Genomic DNA, 13,398 nt, shown 5'->3' on the forward strand with positions numbered 1-13,398 from the left:
GCTGCAATTATTGGCCAGTACTATGTCTTAAACTCAATACTAACATTAATCAGGTTTTGGCTAAAAAGCAAACATGTTTTTTGTTTCTTTTTTTTGTTTTTATAAAGAAACATTATGTACATTGGTTCTTTTATACAAGAGGTTCATTGGATAAATGCATCAAAAAAGAAACCAGTTCTGCAGTAAACTTTACAAAAAATACATTTCATTTTTCATTGAGAGATGTAGAAAAGGAGCCGGTCAAATATTGACCAATAATATTTCTTCCTTTTCATTATTTAGAAAAAAAGCTGTTCTAATAACTATTTTTTAAAGAAAAGCAATATACAGCACAATAAATGGGGTAAAAATGGCGTTTGTGCAGATTTAATTATTGTGTTTGGTAACCAGGGAGAGGGGCTGCGATTGAAACAAGGCATGATGGGAGTGAAGGGCCGCCTGATGGTAAGGGGAAGGAGGGGAAAGCATGGAGTGGTGCAGGGAGGCGAAGGGGATTGGCCGACTCAGGATGGGTGTCGAATGGCTACCATGGATGGAGAGGTGAGAATGGGAAGAGGAGGAGGAGGAAGAGGAGGAGGAGGAAGAGGAGGAGGAGGAGGAAGAAGATCCAGAAGCTTTCCCGGCGAGAGAGTAGTGGTGGTGCATGCGTCCTTCTGGTTTGGTGGTGAGCGATAGCGGCTGGGCCTGCTCGGAGTGAGTGGCAGCGGGGGCCGCGGGGGAGGCGAGGGACGCGGAGGGCGTGGCGGGGGAGTCCAGCATGCTGCTGTGGGACGAGGCCGGGCTGTCACACATCTTCTCCGACGGCAGGTACTGCACGCACTGCTTCTTGCTTCTAATGGAGAAGTCTGAGGGGGGAAACAAAGGAGGAAGAAGTTGAATTATGGATCTGCTGCTGGCTTCAGAATCTGGTTCATGTCCCTTAATGCCGCCCGTGACAGAAGTGATCATCCAAACAGTGACGACGATGGCAGTGGAAGTTGTGAAACATGGCGAATCAACTCCAAAACACATTGCAACAGGGAGAGTGGAACATGATGTTAAAGATATTCAGATGGTATGCATTAGTTATGCAAAAAAAAAAGAAGGAATGTGACACACAAAATGTGCACCCAAAAGTATAAAGCTTTCTTATTTTGGTTACAGCAGACATACCTGCCGCTACTAGCACTGAACCTCATAAGCTGCTTGTCGAAGTATAGAGGCAGAGAGAGAAGTTAGTAAGTGTTAGTGAAGAAGGAATCCATGCAGAAAAAGGAAGATAATAAATAATATAATATCGTAGTATAGTCGCATGTTGCCCTTGCTGTTTCTACAGTTATTAATACTCATTCCAGATAACTCAAACCAAATAAAGGCAATCAGGAAGAAAGGCCCCTTACCTTCTGGTTTCGAGTCGGGTTTGTTATCTCTCTTCCTCTTTTTCCGCTTTCCCTGCACATATGAAACAATGCCGTTAAAAAGCTGTTTTTCATAGTGAAAGTAAAACCATCTAAACAACATTAATTTATAACATCAAGAGTGTGTAATTAACTAATATAGACAAATGTGACTTTGGAAAATCATGTTTAACAACTTTCTTTACTCATTAATTGAATATCTTGTCATGGAAATATGCTACTCACGTAATTGTCTCGTGCTGACCACCCGGGGTAGAGCTGGGAGTGAAGCTGCCTCTCTTTCCTGGCCAGCTCGTAGTATTTGGCTTGCTCCTCTCTTGACAGGGAATGCCACTGTGGACAAAGAAAAAAGACATCAAAGGACTGCTAAACACCCACACACACTGTTATGAATTCACGTGCACATCTGTGTCCGCGCTACTTACCCGTCTTCCGAGGATCTGGTTGATGGCAGCGCTCTCTTTCAGAGTGCACTCGGCCACCACTTTGGCTCTCATCTCCTTCATATACAGCATGAAAGCATTCAGAGGTTTCTTGATATGAGGCCTCTTGTCCTCTTCTTTCTTGGAAGGAACGGGGGATTTCCTGCTAATACGAAATATAAAAAAAACATGCCGTTAATAAACTGTAAATGATGCAGATGTGCTGGTCAATTAGAGAAGACAGGGGAGGCTAATGTGCTGTAATGAAAGCAAGTTTTAATGCAGTTAAAAGATTATTTTAAGTGTTCTTACGCATGCATCGAGGGACTCATGTCATGGGGCTCCTGTTTGATTCCCGAAGAGACGATGGCCGGATGGGGGATGCCGGTCTGATGGAGGCCGTGTGGAGGCGGAGACACCATGTGAGGCGAGAACCGGCTGGACACCAAGCTGTGAGGGCGACAGGAGGAGACATTTTAACAGTCGAGTTTAACAGCTAACCTCTGTTAACCTGACGGGAAAGGGTAACCCTAACTTGGCACATAACCGCCCTGCTTTACCCTCTGGGGGGAAATTCAACTTCTATGTGTGTCTAGACTAAATCCATACACACAATGAGTTACATGCTTCCTTTTTGTTCAAATAAAGACTTCTTCAAAAGCCCCATTTATTCAGCGATGGCTGGAGAAATGTGGAGTGTGTTGTAACCATGGTGACTGCATGGCCGTGACACCTGAAACCACTTTCCTCTGACAGCCATTCACACAGAACACCTTAACAAAAGTGTCTCTCTTTTATTTCCAATTGTTAATACAATGGAGCATTGTAATGAACAGGGGGGAATTAAGCTCCATATCCTTCTATCACACATTCGAGGTTCTGCAAGATTGTAAAATTCCTCTGTTGTAATTCTTTTAACGTGGCACACAGGCTGTCATGAGAAACAAAGCACAGTGTGGCCTTGTACACGCAGTCCGTCAATTTTTACCTCCTGATACTCTCTGTATGGACTAACCCAGGGATAACTTTTACTCAGAGGTTTTTCTAACCGTCAACAACCGTAAAACAACATTTGAGGCGAGGTTGCTCACACAGAAACATGGTTCAAAGCTTGTTTTGGCTCCTTATTTAATATTTATCTGATCTGACTGAATCTAAAATCTCACCTTAGGTACAAAAAACGTGTGTAAATATATGAAGTCGACTTATATATCAAGAAATTATATTTTGCTTTATTTTCCATCTTTTTAACTGTTTAATAATTGATGTTGTATAAACAAGGAGGGGCCAAATCATTCCCCAGTTAATAAACCAATACCGACTAAATCTGTAAACATCCACTTAGTCCCTGATGAGCTTCTCCATACGGCTCCCAGTGATGGCATGCAGTCAAGATCCACATTTGAACATAATGCTCCTATTAGCATTAATGTACTGCGGTTTGTTGTTGCCAATATTTTATTCTTACTGGCTGTTCTTTTACTCCATAATCACAGTTTAAAGGTGATATCTTCTTGAACAAACAGTGGAAACAGCTTATAGTCCTTCTAGTTATGGCAATAAACCCCTTGGATCTACTGTATCAACAAACTGCTGTATAGATAAAACAGCTTTTAATTACAAATCATGTTAAAAAACATTTGCTTATAGTATTTAAGTGCTATGCTTCAATGTTCATTTACCTTAAAATATATGGAAAATGCATTCTACATTTTATTTTTAGGGCATTCTTAGTGCATTTCTAAATATTTAGTAGGCCTAAACAGCCATTCTTTTGTAAACAGCACAATACTGTTTTAGGCTAAAAGCTTATTATAATTTGATCTACAGTGAACTAGGTTATATATACAGTTCTGTATTGTATCATTGTGTTTCTAATATTAAACAACACGGTAGATAAAATTGAAGAGTTGTTAGAAAAATCTATCAGTCAAATTCAGTTAATAGGCTTTTTTCTAATTGTTCAGAAAATGTGTTTGTAAAATCAACAGTTATCAATTTGACCCTGACAGACATGAATAAGGTATTTCCACCGTAGTGCCAAAAATAAAACCTTTTTGAAATCATGTTTATGTTAACATTTGATGGATTAGTGCAATATTTTGCAGGTACGAAATATTACGCCTAGAGTGGAGTAAAAATTCTTATAACGTGTGTTGTGATTGTTGTGAGTCCGTCTCAGGACGAGCTACACATCCTATTGATCACAGAGACCCTGCTGAATATTTCATCTCATACTCACACCGGAAGGCTCACTACAAATCTTCCCAATTTAAAAAAAGGGTCAGAGAGTGTAGTCTGATTGGACACGTAGGTTCAGATCAGCTTTGATTTGTCGTTATCGATTCTCAGCCCTTTCATCTCGGCAGTGTGTGTGTGTGTGTGTGTGTGTTTTCAGAACATTGGCCTGACCACAGAAGTTTAGCTCGGAGAGAAAAGACAGGAGGAGGAGTGCTGAATGCCAATAGTGCCTTCACACTGTTTAAGAAGCTGTAGTTGACACCACTGCCTGTGCGAAAAAGCCTTTTTCAAAACTATACGCCTGCTTAAAAAAAAGTCTAAAAATGGAAGTATAAAAGTGCACACCAGCCATTTCTTTCACCTAACCTTTGAAATGGCTGCCAGGGTAAATGTGATTACAACATGTCACAGAAGCAGCAGATATTAGATGTCCCCCTTAGGGAGGGTGGGGGTGTTGCCGAACATGATCCGCTCACCTGGACATGGATGCATTCATTGCTAGCGCTGGGTAGGGGTGACGGAATCCCCCCGGAGGGATGGAGTACATGGGCTGGCCCTGCCTGAGAGACAGAGGGAGACAGAGGGAGAGAAAGGTGTGTGGTGGTTCAAACTAAGCAGCACTAATCCTCTACTCATCAACTCAAAGCTCCTGCTTGTGGAACAGCACCGTTGCAATTGATTACGAGAGCCGTGACAAAACCCATACATATTCATAAATTCCTCATGTTGAAAAGTATTATTGTTCTGGTGTGATGCACCTGCACAGGCATAACAACTGGACATCCACTTAAACAAAGATTTCAAGAAATGTTTTAAAACTTTTTTTACTTAACTCCCCACAAGCAGTCAGCCACACAGTGAATTAGCTAACATCAATACTCTATGCCAGGGGTGCCCAACCTGTTTTGAACCGAGAGCTACTTTTAAAGTTGCCAGTCTGCCGAGATCTACCAGTCCAAATAGAGAGGCGTAGCCATTACTGACAACCAGGTAAATACACACTTCTACTTGAATAAAACTGACCTTTGTACGATTAATACTTCATAAAATACTGCAGATCCTTTATCTTACCTCTTTCTAATCTACACACATACAAGTATTTAACTGAAGTTACACAACAGTGTTGTTGATACAGAGTTGGAGTTTATTCACACGTCACTACAGTGGGTAATGTTTTCAAGAAACATTGAACAGTGCTGCCACATATGACACGGGAAAAAAGAAAAGTCTCTGAACCCTTTCTTTGCCATTATATAAAAATAGTGTTGCTACAAAAGTATAAATTAGGCTTACTAATAAGACAACTCAGATCTGAAGCTACACAGGAATCTGCTGCCAAAGTGCAATAAAAAAGACAACATAAATCAAATCAAACCCTTTTTTTGTTGCATTTTAGTAGAGTATACAAATAAATGCCTTTAAAATAGGATGCAAGCAACACTAGTTTCTTAACCTGAATTGATAATAGACTATAATCAATTTAAACAGAACAGATCTTAATGTTTGCATTCTTATACCATTTTGTACAATAATTATAATGAATAAGTTCGAACAAACTAAAACTTACAGCTGATTAATAACGGTATCTAACGTGAGTTTTTATTGTTGAAAAGCTATACTGTTATTTTTACTGTCCCCCAAATAGACTCCTGCATTTACTTGTTTCCTTACAACAATCTCTGCAACATTTAGCTTATTGTATTTATTGAATGACATATATATAGTTTAATTTATCTGCATTACTTGCACATTTCTTCTTGCACTATTTTATTGTTTTTTAAATTGTTTATGGTCTTAAGTATATTTTGTGGCATTGTTGGAGGAGCCTGGGACTAAAACGTTGCATTGCCATGACTACACTGTAGCTACTGTGCTTATGACAATAAAAACCTTATTAAGACCTAATATCTGCTGTGATTTCTAATTAATAAAAAAATAATTTAGCAGAGTGGACGGCTGACAATAATAAAAGTGACTTACTGTGGCATGAGCCAGCCCAGAGGGTGTGCGATGGTCCCCACCGCCCCAGGAGAAAGGGGGTAGTACGGGGAGAGCTCTGACGGGTGAGGTGTCCGAGGAATACCTGCCAAAAACGGAAGAAAGACACTTTTAAAATGTAGCACATACCTGCTGAGATGACATGACATTTACATAAGGCAAGTATGTATAACAAGATTTAACATCTCTGTAATATTTTCTATCTAAATAAACTTGCCTTGCCTATGATTGCCACTAAACTTTTGATACTCCACACAAGATATTCAGAGTACAGTAGCTATGGTCTAATAGTTGCAACATTTCCAAATCGGAAAAAAAGTAATTTCCAGATGTTTCTTTCCCAAAATGTTTCCGTTTTGAAACTTCTTGACCCTGCTGTGTTCATTTAAACACATGAGAATGTCTGCTTCTTGGTTTCTGTGGATGTTGCAATATTTAGTGAAAACTGTCACTTATAATATTGATCATAACTGTCACGGATTGAAACCAACTAAAGCATTTGTTTTACACCCAGCTGTCAAGATCGCTGACCATTTTGTTTAATGTAATATCACTTTTAGATACACGGTGAAGTAAATCAATGCCTATCCTTGAGACCTTACCTGTCTTTGGGTCGAGGATCTCTGGGGAGAGGTGTGAGGGCGGCGTGCCGGGGGAGAAGTGTTCATTGCTGTAGGTGATGAGGGGCGTCAGGGGGTGGACATGGTGGGCGTGCTGCACCACTGGGACTTTATTGGACTGTTGATGGAGAAAGAAAAAACAGACACGTAGAAGTTATAAGCAAGAAGTAGCCAATGTTCAAGTGTCTAACCCAAAACATTCAAATAAAAGCTTCTCTTCTTGTGGCTGTAACAAGCATTCAACTATCCTAAAGTGTGAACCGCACATTATTTCTGTTGCCCATTGTTGGAAGGAAATGCACGGTGAAAATAGGCCATCATGTGTTAATGCCGTCTACGGTAAACATCACATCAGTCTGAGCGTGTGACCAGCCCTGTGATGCAATCTGGACCAGCACCAAGGAACACTAAAAAGCCCTGCAGACGCATGCCAAGACCATTACGGTTGTTTAGCCGAGGAGAGAACTGTTTGTTCAGTCCAACAAGAACAACAACGGTGCTACTGGTTCCAAAAGTCAAAACAGCCACAAACAAAAACAATCAGTGTGAGGCAAACTGAATACCCATAAACAAGTGGGGACATACTCTCTGTCTGACGGATGATGGAAAGAAGCAGACGCCCATGGGTGGGTATAAGAAAAACATTTGAAGTTCTGTAAGATAACTAGCGAAGAACAGAAGGCTTTTCACATGCAGTGTGGAGATATTTCAGCAACACTCTCAGAGATGGGAGCGAAAACAGCTACGACGAGTCTGATGAAGACAATAATAATAACCAGCGTCTCTACTTTCATTAGGCAGCGCGCAGCACCGCAGTCATTTCCCCTGGCTGCCTGGCTGAATAGAACACTTGTTGGCTCAACTTGTCACATGGGAGGGTCAAGGGGTGGAGGGGGGAAAGGGGGGAGAAAGGAGTCTTGTTCCTCCTGGCTAACCTTTCTTCAATATCCCTCCCCACCCCCCTCTCAACCTCTCCAACGTGGTCTGCTGGGGAACAAGGTTTGCATTGAGACTTCTGTACACTCTCTTGCTTCACGCTGCTTAGAATTGTTCCAAATCTTTGCTTTTTTACGGCCACTTTTTTCTAAGTATGGTCCAACCCTTTCCTCCTTTTAAATCTTAAGCAAATTGGTTTCTCCAATGTGTAAAGCAGGCTTTGATTCTGGTAATGCCAGACGGGGTGAGAAAAATATTTACCGGTGTTAAACATGTCTATATCAAGATCAATTTGCTTCTTTTTTTTTGGTTCTTCCAGACTTAAGATAACACAAGGTGAATGCATATGATGATGCGCAGTGAACACAATTGCATAAACACAGTAAAAGGCTTTGATGAAGCTTCATGGCAGAAGTAGCGTTGACCTGCTGGGTTGAAATCCCCGGTCCCACATGTCATGTATATTTGAGTTGTGCTTTGTTGTTCTACTTAATGTACAATACGCCTGCATTTTCCCTATATTGTGAGGGCTGTTTGAGACCTCTAGACCTAGGTGCCAACACATTTTGGGAAGCACTTCAGTGAGAATTTGAAATGATGCATATTAATTATTCATATCCTGGAATACACCAATCGTGTGCTCTACACATCATTTCTAAGTTTGAAGGCAATAGTTTCAACTCCAGGCTGTCTTTCTGTTAAGCACGGCCGACAGAAATGTGGAGACAAATGAAGTATGCAGGTTGCACATATGCAAAACTATTCCGACCCGTATACTACCTGCCAGACTGTCTCTCCAAGGAATAAAGATGGCTACTTCATCCAGCAAATTCCTCTTTTTATATAGGAACATATGTAAATGTGATCAATCAAAATCAGCATCAGTTTTTAAACTGTATTACTTTATCACGTTCTCCAGAGCCCTGAGATGCGTTTTTTTTTAATTGAAAAACAACACTAGTCGTGCAAACATAAATTAAACTAAACACTTAAATATCAATGCCTTCTTTCACTTGCTCTATGTGTAGAGGTTATATTCCTCTAGACCATAAGAGCTTCATATACGTCTGGTTTCATAATCCACGAGCAAAGTGTAATAGGGAAACCACAAGGAACCTGAGCCATGTTTTAAATATAAACAACATCTACGTGATAGGACAGATAAAGGGCAACCTGGAACCAGATGGTATCTACATCAACAGACAGAAATCATGCTCTTTACATAGACGTGCTTGTTACAAACAGGCCTGCAGTGGAGCATACCTCTCAGATAGCAAGTAAAAACACCCCAGACTGGTCTAGGAGCAGATTGGAAATAGTAACAGGGCGGTTTAAAAGGAAAAGAAAACAGCGTAAAGTTGCTGAGAGAAAAGATGTCTGTCTCTTAAGAGGGTTTGAGACTAAAAAGACCGAGGTGGCAGTGCCTCGCCTGGTTGTCCAACTTGGAACGGCGCTAAGAAAAGCACAGTCCTTGGTCAATGTGGGTGGAGGGGTGGATTTCATTCAAGCAAACATGTTTTTGGATTCTGCACATCTGAATTGAATTACTAGGCAAACAGCCGATGGGGAAGAGAGCTTAGAACAAACTGAATAACCCTGCAGCTTTGTGTGTCTTTATGCTCGGTGATTCTGGGTGGGAGGCTCAGAGGCCTTTCAAAACTCCAGGAAAGACAGGGTGAAAAGAATGCCTGGCATGCTGAGAAATCCAAGCCTTGTTTGTCAACGCCAACAGGAAGCGGACGTGAGAGGGGACTGACCGTGTCGTATGTCTTTAAAATCAACCACTCCAAAACTATGCCATTCATCACAGACAACGTGTGCTTTGCGTCTGGTCGTCGCCTCTGAAAGGGTCAATGGGATTTATATTCTTGCTTAAAATAATAGAGGGCGGGGCGGCGTCATGTTACTGCAGGGAATAACCCCAGAGGTAATTAAATTAATTCAGAAGGCTCTTAAAATCAGCACAGACATAATGGACACAAACATGGACCGGGATAAATATTTGTTAACTGACATACAGTACATCAATTTTATCCTCTGGTAAATCTGCCACTAATAAACGGCATCTTGTGAAATGTAATGAATTCACTCTGCGATGCTAAATCTCTCCGCTTTAGAGTTTGACTAGAAATCAAAGCACTGGTTCCTTATTTCATTTCTGAAGAGGATCTCGTCTCTGCAGTGGCCCAGCAGGGCTGCAGACCTCAGATCAGTATTCAGTGCAGTCCTCCCAAAGCCTTTGATTTCATGATGGATCCCGGTTGTTCACTGCCTAATGCAAAACGAGACTCTCACCGGACTCCCAGTCGAAGGTCTGTTGAAGGAATATGGGTCGAAAAGCAAGTGTATGTATCTCTTTGGGGGAGAAAAAACCCCCGGCACATTCCCAGTTAATATCTCTACTTAAAGTGTCACATCGCCCTGAGAGTGTTGGATTGCCGCAGACACATGCAGCAAGACAAAAGGCATCTCAGGAATGCTGTTGCTCGAGACCTTACCACTTCAATTCACTTAAACTATTCGTGGACTAACTAGCTGAAAGGACGTGTCCCTCGATACCTTGATTATGCTAGATGCTAATACCATATTGAGACAAAGAGAGGGATTCTTGTGTCTCTGTCAAGTGAAGATTAGCCCAAATGTGATGCCAGATAACCCTGGTCAGTTCCACCTCATTACAGAGTCACAGCTCCTCCTAACTCAGAATAACAGTACAAGTCAGTGTACTCTGTAATGACACAGAGAATAGGTATTATGGACAAATTACTGCAAGTGACTGGATAACCTCAATGAGAGCAGTATGCAGCCTTGACATCATTATTAGGAGAGTGTTAATGACTCTGAACTGGTGCGTTGTGGAGTATGAGTCACACATGATTCAGACAGCAGCCCCTCCTCCTGCTTCCCCTCCTTTTCCTATTATCTCCTTTCCTTTCCTCTCCTCTTCTTCCCTTTCCTCTTCCTCTCCTCTACTCGGTCACTACTGATGGGCTGACATGTTCCCCATACTGCATCACCTGGCCCTGCAGCGCCTTTGATGTATTATTCATGATGAGGCAGCCCTCTGAACACAGGGGTCTATATGGGGGTTTTGGGGTGCTCATGTGTGTGTGCATGCGTGTGTATGTATGATGGGTGTGGTGCATTCACTTCCCAGTCCTCCCACCCCACCACCACCACCCCTATTACTACCAAAAGCAATACCAACTGAATGCTAAACAAACCTGTCTGTTGAATAATTGAGGATCTCAGGCCAGAGTAGGCTCTGATTAGCATACAGGCCTCATGGACCCAATCTGCACAGTGACAGGATGCTCTTTCCCTGGACTTTGGGATCCAACCGATTTCTATTAATCATCTTCTTATCTCGTTCCAACTTACCAGAATTAGAAGAAAGCGATCCCCATTCACCGAAAACAATGACATTGATCACTGTGAAGACATGTAGGAGTGATGTGATTCAAAAGTCTAAATATCAATATTGTGTTCATGCGTAGGCTTGCCGGTGGATTATTTATTAATCTGCAGAGGCTCTTGACTGAACATGCCTCTCCACTAACACACTGTAGCCTTATCAGTACACCAACATTATGCATATTTGACACGCATATAAGATGTACAAGCAGATTTGGACAGATACTCCAAACTGTGCCAGTCCGTCAAAAAAGCAAAACAACGATGTGAGATTTAACACATGCTTGCAGAATGACTGCAGGAGCACAGGTCTGCTTCAGGAGTCCCTGCTGGTGTCTCCTCTCTCTGGCTCCTCTTGGCCCTGGGCAGTAATCCCTGGCCCCCCGCGAGTGCCCATCCGCTCCCCCTACTCTCATTAGTGCAGTGTTGGGGCCTGGGGAGCCTGCAGGCCTGGGGAGCCAGCCTGCTTCTCCCCTCCCACTCTGCCTCCCTCTCTCCCCCGCTGGAGTAATGAGCACATAATCAGCCTGGCTCCCTGTCAGCAGCAGCGCAGCAGAGGGGCAATGGGCTCCTGGCCCAGAGTGGGGGGCACGGCCACAGCGGGGCGGTTCTCTCTCTGTGCTCTGCGCCCGGAGTACAGCGCGCCCGGTGTTACAGATTCCCACTAATCAAGTGACCCTGGAGTCTCAGGTCAGCAGATCAAGCGACTTCCTCTTTTAGTTCACACACTGAAAGTCGTTACACTTTCAGTGAACTTCCCCACCTTTTATACCCCTTTCAAAATGTCTTATGATTTCTAATACAATAAGGCTATTGATTATTATTTTTCTGCCAATGTAAGTGTTTTATATAAGATGATTGCCCTCGAACGGCCTAGTTATGAGAACTGTGTTCAATTGCACTCAATACTCAAAATAAACAGCATTAAAGTAAAACTAAAATACAAAGCAACCGATAAGCATGCAATGTAGACGTTTTTTGTGCAGCTATAAAAGCATTTAAATAACATTTGATTACAAAGGGTAGATGAACAAACATACCAAGCTTAAGGGAAGTACATATTTAAGCACACTAAAGTTAAGGCTACTTATTATTCTGAAAATGTGAGTAAGATTTCTGCCAGAACACAGTTGGATCCCTCACATTTCTTCTACAATGTTTCTCTCTGTATAGGCTCTTCTGGTTTAATGACGTTCGAAGAGATGAAGGCCAAACAGAATAAGAAAGAGGAAAGAAAAGCACAAACACTGAGCCACATGAAAAGTAGCAGGAACCACCGAAGGACAGAACAGAAACATCCAAGCAGGGAACTCGACCTCTGTCGATCTGCTTTCATTTCCTTTTTTTTCAACTGCTTTTATCCTACTTATTGTTATGACTTTTTCTCTTGTGTTCCTACTTTTTAGATTCAAAGATTTCATTATGATACACATTGTCTTAACTAACTAGAATGAGTGTGCTGCAACAAAACACACAGTTTATTTTCCCACAGAAGAAGCCAAAGGGTCACAGAGAGGTCAGTATTTATTCTAATAAAATATATTTAATTGGTTTCTATTGAGACTCAAGTTAGTCCTGGATTCCCATGAGCAAACTTTGTCCCTTTCACAACAATTTCCCATTGACTGCGCTCAATGAGGACTTTGTCATGTGCATCGCTGCGATTATGGGATCCAGCGAATCAACCACAAACTCAGCAAGCGCGTCTAGCCGGGATATGTCAGGTCAGGAGGCTGAGTCACAACGGCTGTATTTGCTGAAGCTGTGTGACAGCGTGTTCTTGCTCCATGCTCGGATTAACATGACTTCCCGAACCTGAAAAACGCCCCGATACAATCAAGCAGGTGAGATGCCAGATAGATGTCCATGTTATCTAATGTTTTCAATCCCAAACACACATCCCTCAGCGAAGCCACAAACCAAACAGGTCTGCTGAGGCCCCGCATTGTCTAACCCGGGTGAGACACCATGATGACTAGTTCACACCTGAGTGGGAAAGATCAAGAATGGCAAGGAGGTTCGAACTTGAGAGATTTATTGCGGAGACGGAGTTATTGTGGTAAAGACAGACAGGCTGATCAGCAGTTTGCCTGCGGGTACTGTAGGGGCTTTTTTTTTTGGGGGGGGGGGGGGGGGGGGGGAGGCACTGTACATGGATGGATGGGAACCAGTAGATTTACATAACTTAATTATTGGGAATAACCACATTATGGTTATAGATTGATTAAAGCATTTATATGGCTGGCAGTAAACTAGTTCCACACACAAGTTGTTATGATTAGATTAATGTCCTGAAGCCCGGAGGAAACAATTTGTTAGTGCCACAAAACAAGGCAGAGGTCTTGTTGGGAAACTGGTGTTCACACTGTC

General features: G+C 42.2%; 1 protein-coding gene across 2 annotated transcripts in view; it reads right to left on the minus strand.

Moving 5' to 3' along the window:
- The window catches only part of tcf7l1b (transcription factor 7 like 1b), a 33,010-nt gene continuing 19,612 nt past the window's right edge, over nt 1–13,398 (minus strand). Inside the window, exons 5-12 of one of the 2 annotated variants that reach the window (XM_034238296.1) lie at nt 6,661–6,796; nt 6,041–6,143; nt 4,537–4,620; nt 2,132–2,269; nt 1,823–1,985; nt 1,623–1,730; nt 1,380–1,431; nt 1–845 (exon numbers count right to left, since the gene is read on the minus strand). In XM_034238296.1, coding sequence (XP_034094187.1) covers nt 367–845; nt 1,380–1,431; nt 1,623–1,730; nt 1,823–1,985; nt 2,132–2,269; nt 4,537–4,620; nt 6,041–6,143; nt 6,661–6,796 — 1,263 coding nt within the window. In that variant the 3' untranslated portion in view covers nt 1–366. The remainder of the gene's footprint in view (nt 846–1,379; nt 1,432–1,622; nt 1,731–1,822; nt 1,986–2,131; nt 2,270–4,536; nt 4,621–6,040; nt 6,144–6,660; nt 6,797–13,398) is intronic. The other variant, XM_034238297.1, reaches the window with a different exon arrangement.

The sequence above is a fragment of the Gymnodraco acuticeps genome, unplaced genomic scaffold (assembly GCF_902827175.1).
Source record: "Gymnodraco acuticeps unplaced genomic scaffold, fGymAcu1.1, whole genome shotgun sequence".
Lineage (NCBI taxonomy): Eukaryota > Metazoa > Chordata > Actinopteri > Perciformes > Bathydraconidae > Gymnodraco > Gymnodraco acuticeps.